Genomic DNA, 21,167 nt, shown 5'->3' on the forward strand with positions numbered 1-21,167 from the left:
TCTATGGGAATGTGTATTTCACCCTAAGAGGCTAACTGAGTAGCAGAGCCTTTCAATCTAGCAAAAGATGGAGGAGGCCCTTTCTGATAGTCTAAGGGTCTGCCTACCTGAATTACTGTGTCCTCACTGATGCTGTGCTCTTCTCCCCCTACCCGTGTGTGTATCTTAGACTTCTGGGGCAGAGCTTGTTGTTCTTTGTGTGACATTCTAGGATTCATTCTCAGTGAATTGTCGGAGAACTTGTCTGTCCTTCTGGACACATGGGGTGAATTGTGGGAAGGCACCATAGGGTTGTTTAGCCTGTATCCACACTGAAAAGTGAAAGCAGTGCCCAGGCTATGGTCTATAGCCCCCTCTGGACTAGCTAGCCTGGGTATCAAGCAGCATCAAACTCAGGGGAGAGGGTTTGCATGTGGAGGGGAGGGAGGTTAGCAGCATCACCCAAGGAAGAGTCTGAGTTGGATCTCCAACGAAGACAGACCCTAATAGTCACCTAACATCTTACACTGAAGAGTCTCTTAGCCTACGTCCACACTACAGCTTTAAATCGATATTAGTAAAATCGATTTTATAAAACAGGTTTTATAAAATCGATTTTACGCGTCCACACTAGGGCACATTACTTCGGTGGTGTGCATCCATGGTCCCAGGGTACCATTGATTTCCGGAGCGGTGCACTCTGGATAGCTCAGTAAAAGAATAGGACCAATAACTTTGATATCCATCCACACTAACCCTAAATCGATTTAGTAATATCGATTTTAGGGTTACTCCTTTCGTTTAGCTGGAGTACAGAAATCGATTTTAAGACCCCTTAAAATCGATTTTAAGTGCCTTGTAGTGTGGACGGTTACAGCGTTAAATCGATTTAACGCTGTTTAAATTGATTTAACGCTGTAGTGTGGACCTGGCCTTTAATCCCAGGGGGAGAAGCCTTAACTGCTCTAGCCCACACTCCTGGAGGAGCATTGCTACCAGTCTGAACAAGGTTGGTGAGATTAAGAGGACCAGATTGAGAATAAGAAACACAGAAGGATCTGGGCTGTCTAGGAGAGAATGAGTCATTTCTCTTCAGTTTCTATAACTGAAGAGGAAAGTCTTTCTAATTTAGCTTGTAGGGAAGCATAAGATTAGATAAAACTAAGTATATGTGTGGGATTTTTGTTGTTTTCAAATACCCTTTCTCTAATGCTTTGTTCCAACTACTAAATAAAATAGTCATTCTCACTAGTTACAGGTTCCTGAATGTAAGAAATGTGTGTGCCTGAACCCAGCCAGATCTGCAGGCTGAGAAGCCGTGGTACATTGGGTAGTGCACTTGGGACCTGGTCTAAAAGTGGAAGAATTCTGAGATTTCATCCTGATACAGGTGAAGGAAGATGCCGAACACCTTCGAAGGTGCACTCAGAGAGATCACAAAGGGAACCACCATGCAGGTAGCTACATAACTGTGGTGCTAACCAATAGATCTCAAAAAGTAATTGTAGATTAGCAATCATCATCCATGATAGATGTTTCTAGAGGGGTCCTCCTGAGATCTAATCTTGCCCTAATGCTATTCAATATTTTTTTACCAATAATCTAGAAGAAAATATAAGACCACTTCTGAAAAAAGTTTGTAGGTGACTCAAAAATGGTGAAACAGAACATGATAATAAGGATACATCAGTTATAAAGAGTAGTTCAGACTGCATAGGATATAGCCTAATGCAAGGTCATACACACATGAACCAGAAGATAGAACATTAGAAAAGGATTTAGATGGCATAATGGAGAACAAATGCAGAGGAGTTCCCAGTGTGAGGCTGTGGCTTTGATGCCCAATGCAATACTTGGATGAATAAACGGGAATATTGAGTACCAATATGGAGGTGATACATTATCTGTGTACGGTACTAGCAAGACCATTGTAATCACTGGGATTGCTCAGTAAACCTAGGGTGCCAGTCGAGTGTGAGGTGTACCACAACCCAGAGGTGGTGTAATAATTGGGCTGACAAATTTATCTGAATTGTGAGCTCAATTGTAAAAACTATGAGAACGTTTATAATGTGTCACAATAACTTATAACAATAAATATTAATGAGAAAAGGTGCAAAAGGGAGACAAAGACTGAATTAGTACAAACAAAAAGGTCAAATAATATAACTCAAGGACTGTGTTATGATCAAGTTGGGTAAACAAGAGAAATGTGAGACTGGAAATTAATGAACCAAAATTGGTGTGTCAGAATTTAGGCCAAATTGGTGAACTCCTTTCTGGGGTCCTCAAAAAAGATTTTAGGGGACAATTGCTGACTGAAAAAAGGGAAAGGTGCAATCTTCACCATCATGGCTACCACACTCTCTGTCTCCTGGGGCTCCAGGATCCATCATGACACCATTATACCTTTATCATCCTGATCCTGAGAGCTGTCCTGACCAGAACAGGCAGAGAGAAGGATCCAGGTGACATCATCACATTCACTGGGTCCAGTTATATCCCAAACACCACCTGGGATGTGAGACTTTGTCACATACGCACACCCGTGCACACACACAGTGTCCTTTAGCCAGGATTGTATATTTTGCAACACTGTGACCAGAAAGGCAAATAAAATCAATTCCCTAAACAGTGTGATGCTGGTACAAGTTTCCCAAGTCTTGGTGTGGTTGATCACACCATGTGTCATGCTTATGTTGCTGGACCTATATTTCTCCATCAGTGAGGTTGCAAGTGAGAGTCAACACCAGAGGCAGAAGCTGCATTTTCTACCTTTGCTGTTGTTTTCTTTTTCACTCCTGTGTTTGTCTTGTTTTGTCTTCTATGAAGTAGGATTGGACTTTAACAACCATAGCAACAACAGCTCTATCCCTCCTCAACTAACTTTTCTTTTCCCCCAAAAGAACAGCTATTACCATTTTTAATATCATCTAAATGACTGTCAGACAAGGGCAGGCAGTTCTTCTAAAGACTCTTTCTACCTAAAGGGAAACGGAATAAGGGTTGTTGTTAAATGAAAACATACTTAATACTTTACATTTCAAATGCTTTAACAGTTTCTCCTTTCTATGTATCTTTAACTAAAAGATTTTCGACAGGTTGTTTGCCATTGTACTGAGCAGGCTGAGATCTCCGCAGAGTTTAAAACTGTTTAATGCTGGGCATTGCCAGGGTTGTGTTAAAACCTTTGACTCTTTGGGCCCATTTAGTCCATCTAAATTAAATACAATGGAAGCAAACATTGTAGGTACTTAAGCAGCTAGGCCTTGGAATCGCCAGTCCTTATGCGGCTCAGTTACTGCTCAGACATGTGGCTAAGGGCAAGGGTATTTAACTAGGGCTGGCAGGAAATGGAAAGGTTGCAAATACCCTAGGTACTGAGACTGTTACAATTCAAAGTGACCAGTAACAGATCTTGTTGGTTAGGGCATAATGACAAACATTTTCAAATAAATTCAGGGAGATTTGTGGTCTCTGGTGGGAGGGGAAAGAGTTCCAAGCTGGTGCCAGACTCTGTCTCTCCCAACCTCACCCCCATATACCCTAACTTCATCCCTCAATCCCCTTTGTAGCTCAACTTTACCCTCATGCACCCCCATCCTCTAGGCACCCTCAACTTCACCCCCATGCACCCACAACTCCATCCCCCATGCACCTTGTGATGCTGCAGAAAAAGGAAGATGTAGGTTCCAGGGTGCTGCTTTGAGTACAGAGCACCACACATGCTTACACTAAGGTCTGGTCACTGATGTATCAACGCGGTTTCACAGTTGTGATAAACCTTACACAAAGTATTCCTTGTAAGGTATCAATGGAAAATGGAAAAGTTGTGATCTGTTGAGCAATGTTATCCTGTTTATATGCCTGTATTGTCGTTGTATATGAAGCTATGAATCTTTGCAATGTATTGGCATCTCAAACATGTTGTGTTCCTGGATAACATCCACAAGATAGATTGATCCAGAGAGACTTATTGCAGGCTAGCAGATTTAACATCACTGCTACTATCCTGATCTAGAGACTCTGAAATCAACTGTAATGTATATGATTCATTTTAACCTTTTAGTAACGCTCTTCTTTTCTTTTTTTATGAATAAATCTTTAGTTAGTTTACTAAAGATTGGCTGCCGACTCTATGAGTGCTCTGGGGCTGGAGCACCCATGGGAAAAAAAGAATGACTGCTCAGCATCCACTGGCAGGCCCCGCCAATTAGGTGCACCTCTCTCCCCAGCACCTCCCACCCACCGCTGTTCAGCAGTGGCCAGGAGGCACTGGGGGGAGGGGAAGGAGGAATGTAGGAAAATACAGTCTAGGTGCAGCTACTATAAGGTGGGTTAGTAACTGGATGGAAAACCATTCCCAGAGAGTAGTTATCAGTGGTTCACAGTCAAGCTGGAAGAACATAATGAGTGAGGTCCTGCAGGGATCAGTTCTGGGTCTGATTCAGTTCAATAATCATCATCAATGATGTAGATAATGACACAAACTTATGAAGTTTGTGGATGATACTAAGCTGTGAGGGGTTGCAAATGCTTTGGATGACAGGATTAAAATTCAAAATGATCTAGAGAAATGGTCTGAAGTAAATAGGATGAAATTCAATAAGGGAAAATACAAAGTACTCCATTTAGGAAGGAATAATCAGTTGTACACATACAAAATGGGAAATGACTGCCCAGGAAGGAGTACTGTAGAAAGGGATCTGGGGGTCATAGTAGACCACAAGCTAAATATGAGTCAACACTGTAACACTGTTGTGGCAGGGATGGGGGGGCCAACATCATTCTGGAATGTATTAGCAGGAGTGTTGTAAGTAAGACACAAGTAATTCTTCCACTCTACTTCACACTGGTCAGGCCTCAACTGGAATATTCTGTCCAGTTCTGGGCATCACATTTCAGGAAAGATGTGCACAAATTGGAGAAAGTCCAGAAGAGAGCAAGAAAAAAGATTAAAGATCTATAAAAAAATGGGTTTATTTAGTCTGGAGAAGAAAAGAGTAAAAGGGGATATGGCAGGCCTGCACAACATACAGCCCGCGGGCCACATGCGACCCGCAGAGGCTCACTGTGCGGCCCCCGCCGGGATTCAAAAGGCTTTAAGCTGCCCGCAGCGGCGGGGAGCCCAGAGCTCTTTAAATCTCAGCTGCAGCCGGGATTCCAAAGGCTCTGAGCTGCCCGCAGCAGCGGGGAGCCCAGAGCCCTTTAAATCTCAGCCGCGGCCGGGATTCTTAGGGCTCTGGGCTGCCCGCAGCAGCGGGGAGCTCAGACCTCTTTAAATCTCAGCCGGGGCCGGGATTCAAAAGGCTCTGAGCTGCCCACAGTGGCGGGGAGCTCAGAGCTCTTTAAATCTCAGCCGCGGCTGCGATTCATAGGGCTCTGGGCTGCCCACAGCGGTGGGGAGTCCAGAGCTCTTTAAATCTCAGCCCCGGCCCGGATTCAAAAGGCTCTGCGCTGCCCGCAGCCGCGGGGAGTCCAGAGCCCTTTAAATCCCAGCCGTGGCCGCGATTCAAAAGGCTCTGAGCTGCAGGCACCCACGAGCTCAGAGCTCTTTAAATCTCAGCTGCAGTCGGGATTCAAAGGGCTCTGGGCTGCCTGCAGCCGCAGAGAGCCCAGAGCCCTTTAAATCTTAGCCGCCAGGGCTGGCTTAAGGCCAATTCATCCAATTCCCCTGAATCAGCCCGCCCCTAAGAGGGCCACATGCCCAAGCCTCAGTACGGTGTACCTCCAAAAGCCAGTGCACTGTAGCAGGGTGGCCCAGCTTCCCCAGGGGGCAATTTAAAAGGCTTGTGGCTCCCAGGCCCTTTAAATTGCCACCAGAGCACCACTGCTGGAGCCCTGGGGTAGGGCTGTGGGGCTCTGGGGGCTATTTAAAAAGTCCAGGGTTCCCATCGCTTCTACCGCCCCGGCACTTTAAATAGCCACTGGAGCCCCACCACTTCCCCAGGGTTCCCGTGGCTATTTAAAGGGCTGGGGCAGTAGAAGTAGGGGAGTCCCGGGCCCTTTAAATACCCCCAGAGCCCTGGGGTAGTGGGGGTTTTTGGGGGCTATTTAAAAGGCTGGGGCTCCAGCTGCCTCTGCTGCCCCGGTCCTTAAATAGCCGCTGAAGCCACACCACTTCCCCAGGGCTCCCGCGGCTATTTACAGAGCTGGGGCAGTAGAAGCAAAGGAGCCGCGGGCTCTTTAAATAGCCCCCAGAGCCCTGGGGTAGTGGGGGGGTCTCCATATGCCTTTGCTGCCCTGGTCCTTTAAATAGCCCCCGGAACCCCCTCCACTTCCCCAGGGCTCCTGCAGCTATTTACAGGGCTGGGGCAGTGGAAGCAGGGGAGCCCTAAGCCCTTTAAATAGCTCCTGAGCCACAGGCTGCTACTGTTACCCTGGTGGGGGAGGCAGGAGGAGGGGGCACTCACCATACAGGATGGGCTGTACCCCCTGTACCTGCACCAGTTGCCCGCAGTCAATCCCTGCCGCACCTCCTGCCCTGCCTGCACCAGTTCCTGTCTGCAGCCAGCCCTGCACTGGCTGCCCACAGCCAGCCCATCTCCAGCCAGCCCCTCACCCCCTGCCTTGCCTTCAGCCCTGCACCAACCCTTGTCTCCAGCCAGCCCTGCACCCCCTTCCCTGTCTGCAGCCAACCCCTGCCGCACCCCCCTGCCTGAAGCCAGCCAGTCCTGCACTCCTTTGTCTCCAGCCCTACCAACCCATGCCGCATCCCCCCTGTGGCCCTGCCTGAAGCCAGCCAGCCCATCCCACACGCCGTCTCCAGCCTGCCCCACACCCCTTGCCCAGTCTGCAGCCAGACCCTACCTCCAGCCACCTGCCCCCCACCTCCAGCCAGCCCCATGTGCACTGGTCCCTGTAGTTCCCAGGGAAGTAACCCTGCACACCTGCTTCAATGAGGTGGGCAGGGAGCAGCTGGGACCCACACGTGCACCCTAGCACACCCTCAGGGAGTGGCAGAGCTCATTTCTAGTTCAGACACATCTTTTTAAAAAAGAACTTTAGGTAGGGTTAACATACATCTGTACTTTCCCGGACATGTCAGGCTTTTTGGATCTTAAATTGCCATCCAGGAGGAAAATACGGATGTATGGTAACGCTACTGGTACAAAAAATACATACTGTGGCAGAACTTTTTATAGGGAACTGGTTGCTAAGAAATGAAAGGCTTTTTTTTTTACATGTTTTTTTTTTCTTCAGTCATCCCTGCCGGGGCCCCGCCGAAAATGTTTGAATTGGGCCCGCACTTCCTAAAGCCGGCCCTGCCAGCTGCGGACGGGATTCAAAGGACTCTGAGCTGCCCGCAGAGATTCTCAGCCGCGGCTGAGATTTAAAGGGTTCAGGGCTCCTCGTCACCACTGGCAGCCCAGAACCCTTTGAATCCCAGAGGCGGCTCCCACGGATGCGCTGGGGCTGGGATTTAAAGGGCTCAGGCTCCCCTCAGCAGCAGGAGCTCTGGGCCCTTTAAATCCCTGCCCCAGCCCCACAAAGCTCCGGGTTCCCGCAGCCGCCGGAGCCCCGGGCCCTTTAATTTGACCCTGAGGGCTCCCAGCCAGCTCTTCAGCTGGGAACCCCTGGTTAATTTAAAATCAAGTATCACCTCCCCACCCCCAACCTTCTTTTTGGCTCACAGCTGTTTTGGTGGGGCGGCACTGGGAAAGGAGGGTTTGTTTCTGCAGGGCTGGGTGGTGCTGGGGCAGAGTGTTCCCGCTGGGCCGGGGGGGGGGCTGTTTCCGTGGGGCCGGGGGGTTTCAGCCCTCAGCTGTTTTCTTTGGAGTAATGTGGCCCTCGCCGCTTTACGAGTTGTGCAGGCCTGGGATATGGTAACAGTTTTCAAGTACATAAAAGCTTGTTTTAAGAGGGAGAAAAGGGAGAAGAGGGAGAACAATTGTTCTCTTTAATCTCTGAGGATAGAGCAAGAAGCATTGGGCTTAAATTTCAGCAATGGCTGTTTAGGCTGGTTCCTAAATGTCGAGGTGGTTAAGCACTGTAATAAATTGCCTAGGGAGATTATGGAATCTCTGTCACTGGAGATTTTTAACAGCGGGTTAGACAAACACCTGTCAGTTTAGAAAATACTTGGTCCTGCCATGAGTGCAGGGGACTGGACTAGATGACCTCTCAAGGTCCCTTCCTGTCCCACAAATTCTATGTTTCTATGATTCTAAGAGTGAAACGTTTACAAGCAAATAAAAGTGAAAACATGCATCTAAAAGTCTGAAACTTAATCTTCTAAGTTTTGGTTCCAGGCTTTGTTAAGATGGTTTTTCTTGCCCACAGTTTTCCGGCAAGATGGTCAGAATCTCTCCCAGTGACCTAAAGATGCTGGTGCCTTTGTTTTCTTAGGTGAAAGACAGAGATTTAACTTGGGGTTCTCTGCCCCTCTCTCTTATAATCCAGTGAACCTTTGAAGTGGATTCTTCTGAGACTTACCCTGTATAGTAAAGTTTATTCAAGTAGTAAAGGCAACATAGAGTCTGGTGTTGAAGGAGGCTCCATGGTCTTTCTCCTCATCTGTGCTTGCTGAAATGCAACATTGCTTTTTCTCCTGCCATCTCTTCCCCCTGCTGTCTCAAGGACCCTGTTTATTACTTATTTATAAATTAAGGTAAAATTTAAGATAAACCTCAATAACAACTTTTGCCTAGGTAGGGTTATGTGGGTTTGAACATGTGATGATAACATCATACAGGGGATTCATAACTTGACATACAACATTGCTGCACACAGCTCACCATATTATTGACTAGCAAGTTATTAGTTTTCCAGTGATACCATACAAGGCATATTTTGCACAAAGCTTGTTGCAGTGGTGTGTAGGGTGTGAATACAGGGATGCTTTTGGTTACGCTCCCCCCTTGCAAAGCTGCAGGAGGGCTAGCCACTGCTTAACCAGAAGCATGAGCCATGTTTCAATCATGGGGGCCACTATTGCCTAAATTTAGAGACTGTTGGATGTGTCTGGCTCTCACACTCTGTCTCTAAACTCCCTTGCAACACTCCCTTGTTTGCTAGCTCCTCTGGTTGCTTAGGAGCTGGCTTTTTAAACTTCTGATCCTCAGTAGCCATGCCCCCTTATCAAGGGATCCTACAGGAAGTAGGGATCAAAGGATGGCAGGCTAAAACCTTGTAAGGAAGCTCTCAGCCTTGCCTAACAGGCTGCTAGGCTCAGCGAATGGCTCCTCAGACAGACCACACTATAAACTTCCATCAAGCAGCAAATGGCAAGCAGCAAGCACACAACAACAAACAAACCGACAACAAACTCACTCCAAGTGTCACATAGTTGCTCCTCCTTTACCTGGAGAACTCCCTCACAAAACTCCTGTTTGCTTCTGTTCACTAGCTTCTTTATCTGTTTTATAAGAGCTGTTCAGCAGTTCTGCTTCAAGCAGCTTAGTACACCCACACTACAAATGATCACAAAGCAGAACCACTCTTAAACATTCCCACACTTCAGAACATAGTACAATGTGGATGTTGGGAAAGGGGACTACAGGGCGGGTCAGAGATTCTATGGCCAGAAGGGGTCACTGTGATCTTCTAGTCTGACCTCCTGCATAGCTCAGGCCAGAGAACTTTGCTGAATTAATTCCTCTTTGAACTGGAGCAGATCTTTTAGAAAAACATGCAACCTTGAATTAAAAATTGCCAGTGATGGAGAATTCACCATGGCCAATGGTGGATTGTTCCAATGATTGATTACCCTCACTGATAAAATGTTGTCTTATTTTCAGTCTGAATTTGTCAATCCTCAAATGTCAGCCATTGGCGTGTGTTATATCTTTGTCTGCTAGATTGAAGAGCCCATTATCAAATATTTGCTCCTCATGAAATATGTGTAGACTAATCAAGTCACCCCTTAGCCTTCTCTTTGTCAAACTAAATAGATTGAGCTCCTTGAGTCTATCACTATAAGGCAGGTTTTCTAATTCTGTCATCATTCTTGTGAGTCTTCTCTGAACCCTCGCAAAACATCAACATCCTTCTGGAATTGTGGGCATCAGAGCTGGAGACAATATTCCAGAAGCGGTCATACCAACATCAACTACAGAAGTAAAATAATCTCTCTACTTCTACTCAAGATTCCTCTGTTCATGCATCCAAGGCTCCCATTAACCCTTGGGGGCCACTGCATCACACTGGGAGCTCAAATTCAGCTAACTATCCATCATGATCCCCAAGTCTTTTTCAGAGTCACTGCTCCTTAGGATAGAGTCCTCCATCCTGTAAGTATGGCCTACATTCTTTGGTACTTGTTGTATATATATTTGCATTTGGACATCTTAAAACTCATATTGTTTGCTTGTTTACTTTGCCAAGTGATCCTGATCACTTTATATCAGTGACTTCACTTCTTCATTATTTGCCCTTCCCCAATCTTTTTGTCATCTGCAACCTTTATCAGTGATGATTTTATGTTTTCTTCCAAGTCACTCGTATACATATTGAATAGCATAGGGCCAAGAACCAGTCCCTGCGGGACCCCACCAGAAACACCCCAGTTTGATGATGATGATGATTCCTCCTTTACAATTACATTTTGAGACCTGTCGGTTAGCAAGTTTTTAATCCATTTAATGTGTACCATGTTAATTGTTTACTATTCTAGTTTCTTAATCATGATCTCATGCAGTATCAAGTCAAAAGCCTTACAGCAGTCTAAGTATATTATAGTAACATCCAAAGAAGTGAGCTGTAGCTCACGAAAGCTCATGCTGAAATAAATTTGTTAGTCTCTACGGTGCCACAAGTACTCCTGTTCTTTTTACAATTAACTTTGTCAACCAAACTTGTAACCTCATTTAAAAAAAGATATCAAGTTATTTTGACAAGATCTATCTTTCATAAAATAGATTGGCATGCTGATTAGCATTAATGCTATTGCCCTCCTTTAATTCTTTATTAATCAATAAGAGACCACTATAGGGAGCATGGGAGAGGCCAGGTCCCCATCTCTTGTGATGTAGTTTGTGATGTCCATGGTGTGGAGAAGAAAATGGACCCCTCTTCCCCAGCTTCCTTTCCCTTCATAACTTTGGTTCACCAGCCTAACCCTAAACACAGTTATGCCTTTACGAGGGCTAGTTGAACATTTTGTGTTAACTTGTTTTTGACCGAGAATTGAGTTTTAAACTAAATGAAATTTTTCATGAAATATGTCTGTCTTCCTTTAAAATGTTTGATTTTGATTGGAAAACTGAAAAACCCCAAACCAAAAGTTTTTGGCCACAAAAATGAATAGTATTTTTAACAAAAAAAATAAATAATGAAATGTGTATGATCAAATAATGTATGCACACCTTTCTGCAATAGAGAGGAGTTGAGACTAGACAGTGGATGCAGCTAATAGTGACAAGCCGAGGCCCAGTGTTTGAGGAATGGGCTGGCACTGTCCTGCTAAGTGCACAGAATAAGAACAGAAAGTTCACATTGATTCATGAAAGGACAGTTCCTGTGGCCCAGGGGGATTTGGCCTGACATTCTGCCTTGGACCCCTAAGCAGCAACTCCAACAAAAGCTGGGAAATCCAGAAGTCTTCATACAGCACCTTTCCCCACTGACATCATATACTCACACTCACTTTCTGCTCCTCTAGAGCCCCTTCCTGGCTGAATGATGTGTGTGCATGATTGGGCTGGTAGGTGGATAGCCACCCCCAGGGTACTCTATGGAAAAGGGCCAATCCTCTAACAAAGGAGAAAAGAATGCACAGAGGACTGTGGAGCAGAACTAAGGTGACCAGATAGCAAGTTTGAAAAATTGGGATGGGAGGTTATGGGGGATAATAGGATCCTATATAACACAGAGCCCCTAATAACCAGGATGGTCCCAATAAACTCAGGACATCTGATCACCTTAAGCTGAACAGGGAAGACTGGGGCTGGGATGAGAGTGGAGCAGAGCTCTCCATCCAGTGGTGAATTCAGAGAATGGATTTGCTCTGTAGTGCTACCTATCTGTGTGTTGAAGCATTTGCTTGGGCTAACATGGTAGCTATTCCAATCTGGGTAAAGCAACAGCTGCTACAGATGAATTGGGTGCTGGGGACATGCAGTGGCAAAGGAGTTGGGCCCCAAGGGCATACAGTGGAAAAGAATAAAGGGAGAGTGGCCTCACCATTTGGAGGTAGGTGAGAGAACCCTCCCGCTTTGAATCAGGGGCCAGAGATGAAGCTGAGGGGAACTTAGGTGAAGACTCTCAAATTATTTTTTCAAAATGTTCATTGTGAAAACAGAGTTCCCTTGACAGGTGGTGGCTCCTCCAAACTCTGTCACTTTGCTTTCCCTCCAGGTGATCTAAAGAATGCCCCTGCTTCCTGCTCCCATAGATTTGTGTAAACTTGGCTCCAGCCTCTTGCGCTCATAGGTCAGTCTCAACCCCCCTATCCAGATTCTCTGAACAAAGCTCATTAAATTGATTCCCATCAGCTTGTCCTTTTAGCCACTCACAGCACAAGATAGAAAAGCTCTCTCCCTTCTGCAGTCTACAGGGATCACCCCCTCCAGAATGTCTCTGTTTCCCATCTCCTAATTTTTGTTCTGTCTTTGCAGAGGGGCTTCTCTGCTGATCCCTGTTGTTTATAATTTAAGAAGTCAAGCCCAGTGCACAGCAGAATTGGGATCCCCAGATTTATGGCTGCTAGTTGCTGAGTGTAAACGTAAGTCGTTGGGGCTCGGCCCTCTCAGGGGCCGCTAGGAGCCAGGGCGCCTCACTACAGACGGCAAAATAGGTCAGGGTTCAGACCCCTCGGCAGGGGTAGAGCCAACAGATAGTCTCTAAGCCCAGGCCCTGGGGCAGGGTGGGGCACCAAGCAGTTCAGAGCTCAGCTTCTTCAGCAGGGACTGAGCAAACAAGTAGTCTGTAAAGCCCAGGCCCTGGCTCAGGGCGGGGCAACAAACCGGCACAGGGCTCAGACCCTCAGGCAGGGGCTGAGCAGCAGTTCAAACAGTAAGTTTATAAAGAAGGCCTACTCAGGCCAGCGAGTGGGGGAGTCTGCCACCCTTAGACGGGTGGCAGGGGGAACGCAGGCCCTCCCACTCCACTGCGTCCCAGGCCGGGGCCCTAGCAGCAGCCAAGACTCGCTGCTGTCAGTGGGGATCCTGGCCGCAACACACTGACATTGATTCAGGCTCTCTGGGAGCCAAACCAGGGTCGGCTACCCCCGGGCCACTTCCGTCCTCCCCCTCTCTGGGTACCTGTGTTTCACTGGCATCTTCCAGCAGGTTCCAGACCATGGGTTCCTCAGGATACCGGGCATAGGGAAGCTCAGGCCGCTCCTCAGGATACTGGGCACGGGGCAGGCTCGGCCAGTCCTCCTCAGGATACCGGGCACGGGGCAGGCTCGGCCAGTCCTCCTCAGGATACCGGGCATGGGGAAGCTCAGGCCGCTCCTCAGGGTACCAGGCACAGGGAAGCTCAGGCCAGGCGGGCGCTCGGCCACCCGCGTCTGGTCTCTTCGGCGGCTGGCTTCCAAGTGAGTGCCGGGGCTGTGCTTTTATACTTCCTGTCCCACCCCTTGACTTCCGGGGGGCGGGAACGGGTGGCGGTGGCTCCGCCCACGTTGGAGGCTGCAGGGGCTGTGTCTTTATACTTCCTGTCCCTCCCCTTGACTTCCGGGGGCCAGGACGGGGCAGCAGTGGCTCCGCCCACGTTGGAGGCTGCAGGAGCTTGGCCCTCTCAGGCGCAGCTGGGAGCCAGGGCGCCTCACTACACGGCCCCCCCCCCAAAGGCTGGCTCCCGTAAAATGGGGCCAGACCCTTACATACCCCCCAGGCGAGAAAGAAAGTCCGCTTTTCCATGATCCTTCCTGGCCCTATGGAGAACGGTGAAGGCATAGGGCTGCAGCGCCAGGTACCATCGCTGCAGCCGCATGCTATGGTCCTTCATGTTTGCCAACCACTGGAGGGCGGCGTGGTCGGTGACCAAGGTGAACAGGGCCCCAAGGAGGTAGTACCGCAGGGCGTCGCAAGCCCACTTCGCTATAAGGGCTTCCTTTTCAACCACGGCATAATTTTCCTCTCGGGGAAACAGCTTCCGGCTGATGTAGAGGACCAGATGCTCTTCCCCGTCCACCTCTTGGGAGAGGACAGGCCCGAGCCCCACCTCCGAGGCATCCGTCTGTAGGATGAACGGCTGGCTAAAATCAGGGCTATACAGGACTGGCTCATGGCAGAGACCTGCTTTAAGCATTTGAAAGGCCTCGTCACACGCGGGGGTCCATTTCACTTGTTGCAGGCTGTCCTTGGTTAGGAGCCCCATCAAGGGAGCGGCGATCGCTGCGAACTGGGGGATGAACCACCGATAATACCCGGCCAGCCCCAAGAACTGACGTACTTGGCATTTTGTGGTTGGCGGGGGACAGGCTGCAATGGCCTGAACCTTGTCCATGAGGGGTTTCACCTGTCCATTTCCAATGGTGTACCCCACGTAGGTGGTCTCTTGCCAGCCGATGCGGCACTTCTTAGGGTTGGCCGTTAAGCCGGCTGCCTGCAGGGACCTCAGGATGGCTGTTACCCGCTCTAAGTGGCTCTCCCAGTGGCGGCTGTAGATGACCACATCGTCCAGATAGGCCACCGCGTAGTGCTGATGCAGCTGGAGGAGGTGGTCCATCAGGAGCTGGAATGTGGCCGGGGCCCCATGGAGGCCAAAGGGCATACGAGTAAATTGATAGAGGCCCATCGGGGTGGCGAAGGCCGTCTTCTCCCTGGAAGTTGGATCGAGCAGGATCTGCCAGTAACCCTTACTTAAACCCAGGGTAGTAATATACCGGGCCTCTCCTAGTGGGGCCAACAGCTCATCTATCCAGGGCATGGGGTAGACATCGAATTTGGAGATGGCATTGACGTGCCTGAAGTCGATGCAGAAACCTTGGCAGCCATCGGGCTTCGGGACCAGCACCACGGGGCTACGCCACTCGCTCTGCGAGGGTTCAATCACCCCCAAGTCTAACATATTCCATACCTCCTTGTCAATGACCCACCTCCTATGATAGGGCAGGGGCCGGGTCACGCCCCGGACCACCACCCCAGGCTCCGTCTGAATCTTATGGTGTACGAGGGTGGTGTATCCCAGATGGGCCGTGAAAATGCGGGAGAATGCTTGTAGGAGGCACCGGGTTTGCTTAAGCTGGGCCTCCGTCAGAGTCTCCCTGAGCTGGGGCCCCTCTGGGTCCTCGGTGTGGGTTACTTGGGGTCCTAGCTCAGGTTCTGGTGGGTAGGGGTTAATCAGAAGACCTTCTCATTCCCGCCAGGGCTTGAGAACGTTGATATGGTATCACTGTTGCTTCTTCGCCGCTCAGGCTGGTTGATCTCATAGGTGACTGGTCCTACTTTCCTAACCACCTCATACGGTCCTTGCTACCGAGCCAGGAGATTGGACTCGTTGGAGGGAAGAAGGAGAAGGACCCAGTCACCTGGTTGAAAGTCGTGGGTCTGTGCGTCCTGATTGTAGCTCTGGGCCTGTGTTTCTTGAGCGGCTTTTAAATCCTTTCGGGCCAGGGCCCCCGCCTGCCTCAGACGCTCCTGCAGCTGGATCACGTACTTCAAAAGGCCTTGGGCGGGGGATGAGGTTTGCTCCCAGGTTTCCCGCATTAGATCCAAGAGGCCCTGGGGCCATTGGCCGTACAGCAGTTCAAATGGCAAAAATTTGGTCGATGATTGGGGAACCTCTCGTACCGCTAAAAGCAAGGGTGGGAGTAGCTGGTCCTATCGGCGGAGGTCCTGCTGGGGGAATCTGCGCAGCATGTCCTTTAGAGTCCAATTGAATCTCTCGACCAATCCATTGGTCTGGGGATGGTATACCGACCTCCGCAGTTGTTTGATCCCCAGGAGTTCACACACTTGGCGTAGTAATCGCAAGGTGAAATTAGTCCCCTGGTCTGTGAGGATCTCCCGGGGCAGGCTGATGCGGGCGAAGACCTTCACCAATTCTCCTGCGATAGTGCGGGCTGTGATGTTTCGCAGGGGAATCACCTCAGGGAACCGGGTGGCATAGTCCTACATAACCAGGATGTACTGGAACCCCGCAACGCTCTTATGGACGGGTCCCACTAGTTCCATAGCCACGCACTCAAAGGGAGTCTCGATTACAGGCGTGGGCACTAGGGGTGCCTTGGGAGTTCATGCTGGGGCGGCCAGCTGGCATTCTGGGCAAGAGTTGCAGTACTGTTTTACTTCCTGATATATACCCGGCCAAAAGAAGCGCCTCAGTATCTGGGCTAGTGTCTTGTTGTGACCCATGTGTCCGGCTGCTGGGACGTCGTGAGCCAGCTTCACGACCGCCCACTGATGACATTGGGGTACGAGGAGTTGGGTCCGGGGCTCCCTGGTGTGCGGGTCCTTCTCAACTCGATACAGGCGATCTCGTCGCAGCTCAAAGTGCGGCCACTGTGCTGCCCAGCCGGGGTCGAGGACGGGCCCATCCATGGCGGTCAGTTGTTCGTATGCCCGCTTGAGGGTAGGGTCAGCCCTTTGGTCTTGGCAAAAATCCGTGGGGGCCGAGGGATCCTCCCCTGCTCCCGGGCAGATGTCCTCCAATCCTTCCGGCCTGCTGGCGGGGTCGGGGGCCTCCGGCTCGTCTTCCTCGTCTTCGGGGGTCTCCCCTTCCAAGGCCGGCATGGGCTCTGGGCCATCCCCGGTGTGGTGGCGTAGGACTGCAGGAAACTCAGGCCAGTCCCAGCCCAGGATCACCGGATACACGAGTCATGACGCGAGGCCCACCACCATCAGCCAGGTGACCCCATCAATCGTCAGTTGGGTCCAGGTGCTGAGGTAGGGTCCATGTCCCCATGGATGCACTGTAGCTGGATTTTTTCCAGGCGGGCATCAGCCGGGGGACTCAAGCGTTGCCGGATCAACATCTGCCCACAGCCCGAGTCGAGGAGGGCCGTTGTTGGGTACCCCTCAACCATCACAGGCACGGTGATCTTGGCTGCCTGGGACCGGCGGGCATGGGCTTCCCCTGAACAGACCTGGCCTAAGGTGCACTCGAGTCTGGAGCAGTCCCTCTGCAGATGGTGATACTCCCCGCAGGAGAAACATGGCCCCTGGTCTGCTCGTCCGGCCAGAGGTCTGGTCCCAGGAGTGTCCATCAGAGGGTTCCGTGGGCCCCCCCTGCGCCGTTGGAGTCGGAGTCCAAGCGGATCGCCCGGGGGCCGCTGTGGTGTGGGTCCGGGCCTCGGCCCCCCGACATGAAGCTCGTCCATCAGTCCAGACAAGTGCCATCTTTTTCTTAGAGCTAAGGCGCTCTTCCCCCGAAGGGGCTGCCCGAACCGCCAGGCCCACCAGTACTTCACCCGCGAGGAAGTCCTCCATCTGTGAGACGGCGGCGGCCATTGTTGCAGGCCGATGGCGGAGGACCCAGGCCCTTCCCCGTGGGGGAAGGATGTGGGTGAACTGTTCGAGCACCACTTGCTCCAGTAGCTCCTCCATCGTCCAGCATTCTGGCTGCAGCCATCACTTACAGGTCTCGCGGAGTTCCTGGGCCACCATACGGGGTAGGCCAGGCTTCTAAATTGCTGTCAGAATGTCTCGAGACTCACATCTAGAGCGTCTAGGACCGCGGCCTTCACCTGGTCGTAATCCTGGGCTGCCTCTGCAGACAGGCAGCGATAGACCGCCTGAGTGGTCCCTGTCAGGTAGGGGGCCAGGATGGCAGCCCACTGGTCGTGGGCCCACCCTGCGACGACAGCCACCTGCTCGAACGTGACGAGGAAAGCTTCAGGGTCATCGCCAGGGCCCATCTTCATCAGCTGGATCGGTGGACTGGGCCGCATGGCCCCATCCGTGCTCCTCGGCTGGGATCCCTCGGGGGCGGACCAAGTCGCCACGAGCTGCTGGGGGCATTGGCGTTGGAACTCCTGGTTTTGGGTGATCAGCTCTTGGAGCAGCTGGTGCTGCTGGGTTCCCAGCTGCTCAACAAGTTGCTGTGCCTGTTGGAGGTGGGCGGCCTGCTGCTCCAGCTGCAGCCACGACTGGGTCACCTGCTGTCGCTCTTGATTCTCATTCAAGAGGGCAAGGAGTTGCGACAGATCCATCTCCCGGGAGGGGAGTCTCTCTCCCCCAGCCTCCTTCTCACCGGTGTAGAGAGCTCATGTCCACATCCTGGGCGGAATTCCTCAGAGAAGGCATCATGTGTAAACGTCCAGCATTGGGGCTCAGCCCTCTCAGGCGCCGCTGGGAGCCAGGGTGCCTCACTACAGATGGCAAAAAAGGTCAGGATTCAGACCCCTCGGCAGGGGTAGAGCCAACAGACAGTCTCTAAGCCCAGGCCCTGGGGCAGGGCAGGGCACCAAGCAGTTCAGAGCTCAGCTCCTTCAGCACGTACTGAGCAAACAAGTACTCTATAAAGCCTCGGCCCTGGGTCAGGACGGGGCACTAAGTAGTTCAGGGCTCAGCTCCATCAGCAGGGGGCTGAGCAAACAATTTATAAAGCCCAGGCCCTGGGTCAGGACTGGGCACTAAGTAGTTCAGGGCTCAGCTCCATCAGCAGGGGGCTGAGCAAACAGTTTATAAAGCCCAGGCTCTGGCTCAGGACGGGGCACTAAGCAGTTCAGGGCTCAGGCCCTCAGGCAGGGGCTGAGCAGCAGTTCAGCGAGGAAGTCTATAAAGCCCAGGCCCTGGCTCAGGGCAGGGCAACAAACCGGCACAGGGCTCAGACCCTCAGGCAGGGGCTGAGCAGCAGTTCAAACAGTAAGTTTATAAAGAAGGCCTCCTCAGGCCAGTGAGAGGGGGAGTTTGCCACCCTTAGAAGGGTGGCAGGGGGAACGCAGGCCCTCCCACTCCACTGCGTCCCAGGCCGGGGCCCTAGCAGTGGCCAAGTCACACTGCTGTCAGTGGGGATCCTGGCCGCAACACACTGACATTGGTTCAGGCTCTCCGGGAGCCAAACCAGGGTCTACCCCCGGGCCACTTCCAACCTCCCCCTCTCTGGGTACCTGTGTTTCATCGGTGTCTTCCGGCGGGTCCCAGACCATGCGTTCCTCAGGATACCGGGCACAGGGCAGGCTCGGCCAGTCCTCCTTAGGATACTGGGCACGGGGCAGGCTCGGCCAGTCCTCCTTAGGATACTGGGCACGGGGCAGGCTCGGCCAGTCCTCCTCAGGATACCAGGCACGGGGAAGCTCAGGCAGCTCCTCAGGATACCGGGCATAGGGAAGCTCAGGCCGGGCAGGCGCTCGGCCACCTGCACCTGGTCTCTTTGACGGCCGGCCTCCAAGTGAGCGCCGGGGCTGTGCTTTTATACTTCCTGTCCCGCCCCTTGACTTCCGGGGGGCGGGAACAGGTGTCTGTGGCTCCGCTCACATTGGAGGCTGCAGGGGCTGTGCCTTTATACTTCCTGTCCCACTTCTTGACTTCCGGGGGCCGGGACCGGGCAGCGGTGGCTCCGCCCACGTTGGAGGCTGCAGGGGCTCGGCCCTCTCAGGCGCAGCTGGGAGCCAGGGCGCCTCACTACACTGAGGGTTTGACGTTTATAGGTCTGGAGTGATCTGAGTTTCTTTCTTCTTTCTCTCTCTCTCTTTGGGACTACAAAGGCAGAAACTGTAGTAACTTGGATATCTGGACTTATAGTGTGCACCATACTTGTACTAAATAAACAGCCTTATTTTACAAAGATCTAAGATCAATCAGCAGTTTCATTTTATGGCAAATTTCATTCTATGCCATCTAGGTGTTTAGGGTTACTCAGAGTGGGGCTAGGTTATGTACAACTGTTTATGATTAATAAATGGCCAAGTTGTTCTTCAGTGGGGAAAAATGCACCTTCTGCCTTTGTTTAGTAGTGACAGCATCACGATGAAAAGAAAATGAGCAAATTTCATCTCTTTAGTGGGAGGCACAGAGAATGAGGAAACCCAGAAAAGAGAATCCATTTCTTTTACAATAAAACGTCATTTTTAGCACAAATTCAGGGCTTCTCTTGAAATTCTTTACTTAGAAAACACTCCTCACATTTCTGTAGTATTTGCACAAGATCTGCTGTAAATTAACATGATATGTACATTAACATGACATTTTAAAATAAGAAATAACATTGCTTGTCCTATTTTGCAATCAGGGATCTAAAAAGATTATTGCCATCAGACACATTTATTTTAATCCAGTTCACAGATAATATCAGAAAAGTAAAAAACAATTTAAAACCTCTCTCATTAAAAGCCTTTTAACTTGCTGCTCTCACCAGAAGAGCAAATCTTGTTAATTTCTAATGGTGGTAGCCCTAGTCAATTAATGCTCATCTAACCATTTAATGCTAATCACTGAAATCAAGAATCTGCACAGCAGTCTGCCGTTCTAAACTTCATAACAGTATTTCCAAGAGTTTAGCTGAACATGTTTCTTACCAATCCTTGCTGAAGCTTTGCATCTTCTCCCTCTGGAGAAGTGGCACCCTTGTGCTGATACCTTTCCCGACTACAGCAGCAGGAGAACAGGGAGCAGGAGATAATCAGGAAGCATTTGTCTAAACATTTTTTGAAGTAAATGTGTCTGGCTGTCACTCACCTTCCCCATTAATAATCTCCTCACATGAATACCAGATGCCAGCATGAAACTTTCGGTCAATGAACTTGTCATCGCCTGTCTCCCAGATATATTGAACGGCGTTGCTATTGTTCAGATCAGAGCTATTGAAGCGGATGCAGTGAGTCCCTTTCTCCTGATCTGTACAGAAAGGTTTTGCAACTTTTCTTGTCCCTTCACACCAGTAACTGCTGCTAAATGCCGTGATAGAGAAGATTAATGAGAGAAAACTGAGCGAGAGTGCTGCTGAGGCTCTCTGCCGTCTGTCCATGCCCATGTCTGAAATCTGCCCGCTTGCAGGGCCAGCATCAGCGTTAAAGTGTGCTGAAAAAGCCAGTGATAATGCTTTTCATCTGGTTGTATGGGGAAGCATTCACTGAAATTCACTCTTCAGTTCTGGATTTCCACCAGTGAATTGTACCAGTCTGGCAGTTAAGATGATAAGCAGAAATCGTAGGCTCATTGTTTGGCAAGAAAGAAAACAGGACGCAGCAGATCTGTCCAGCCAGTGAAACCTGTGCAGGAAATGTAAAGGGGGGAAAGGATCCTGGGAGTGTGTCTGTTGAATCACAAGACAAGAGATTAGTCTGTATCAGCAAAAACAATGAAGAGTCCTTGTGGCACCTCAGAGACTAACACATTTATTTGAGCATAAGCTTTCAT

General features: G+C 50.4%; 1 protein-coding gene across 1 annotated transcript in view; it reads right to left on the minus strand.

Moving 5' to 3' along the window:
* GSG1L2 (GSG1 like 2) overlaps positions 1-20,953 on the minus strand; it is a 70,621-nt gene extending 49,668 nt beyond the window's left edge. The window contains exon 1 of the mRNA XM_050919876.1: positions 20,487-20,953. Coding sequence (XP_050775833.1) covers positions 20,487-20,781 — 295 coding nt within the window. The 5' untranslated portion in view covers positions 20,782-20,953. The remainder of the gene's footprint in view (positions 1-20,486) is intronic.
* Between the last annotated feature and the right edge of the window lie 214 nt (positions 20,954-21,167).

The sequence above is a fragment of the Gopherus flavomarginatus genome, chromosome 12 (genome assembly GCF_025201925.1).
Source record: "Gopherus flavomarginatus isolate rGopFla2 chromosome 12, rGopFla2.mat.asm, whole genome shotgun sequence".
Lineage (NCBI taxonomy): Eukaryota > Metazoa > Chordata > Testudines > Testudinidae > Gopherus > Gopherus flavomarginatus.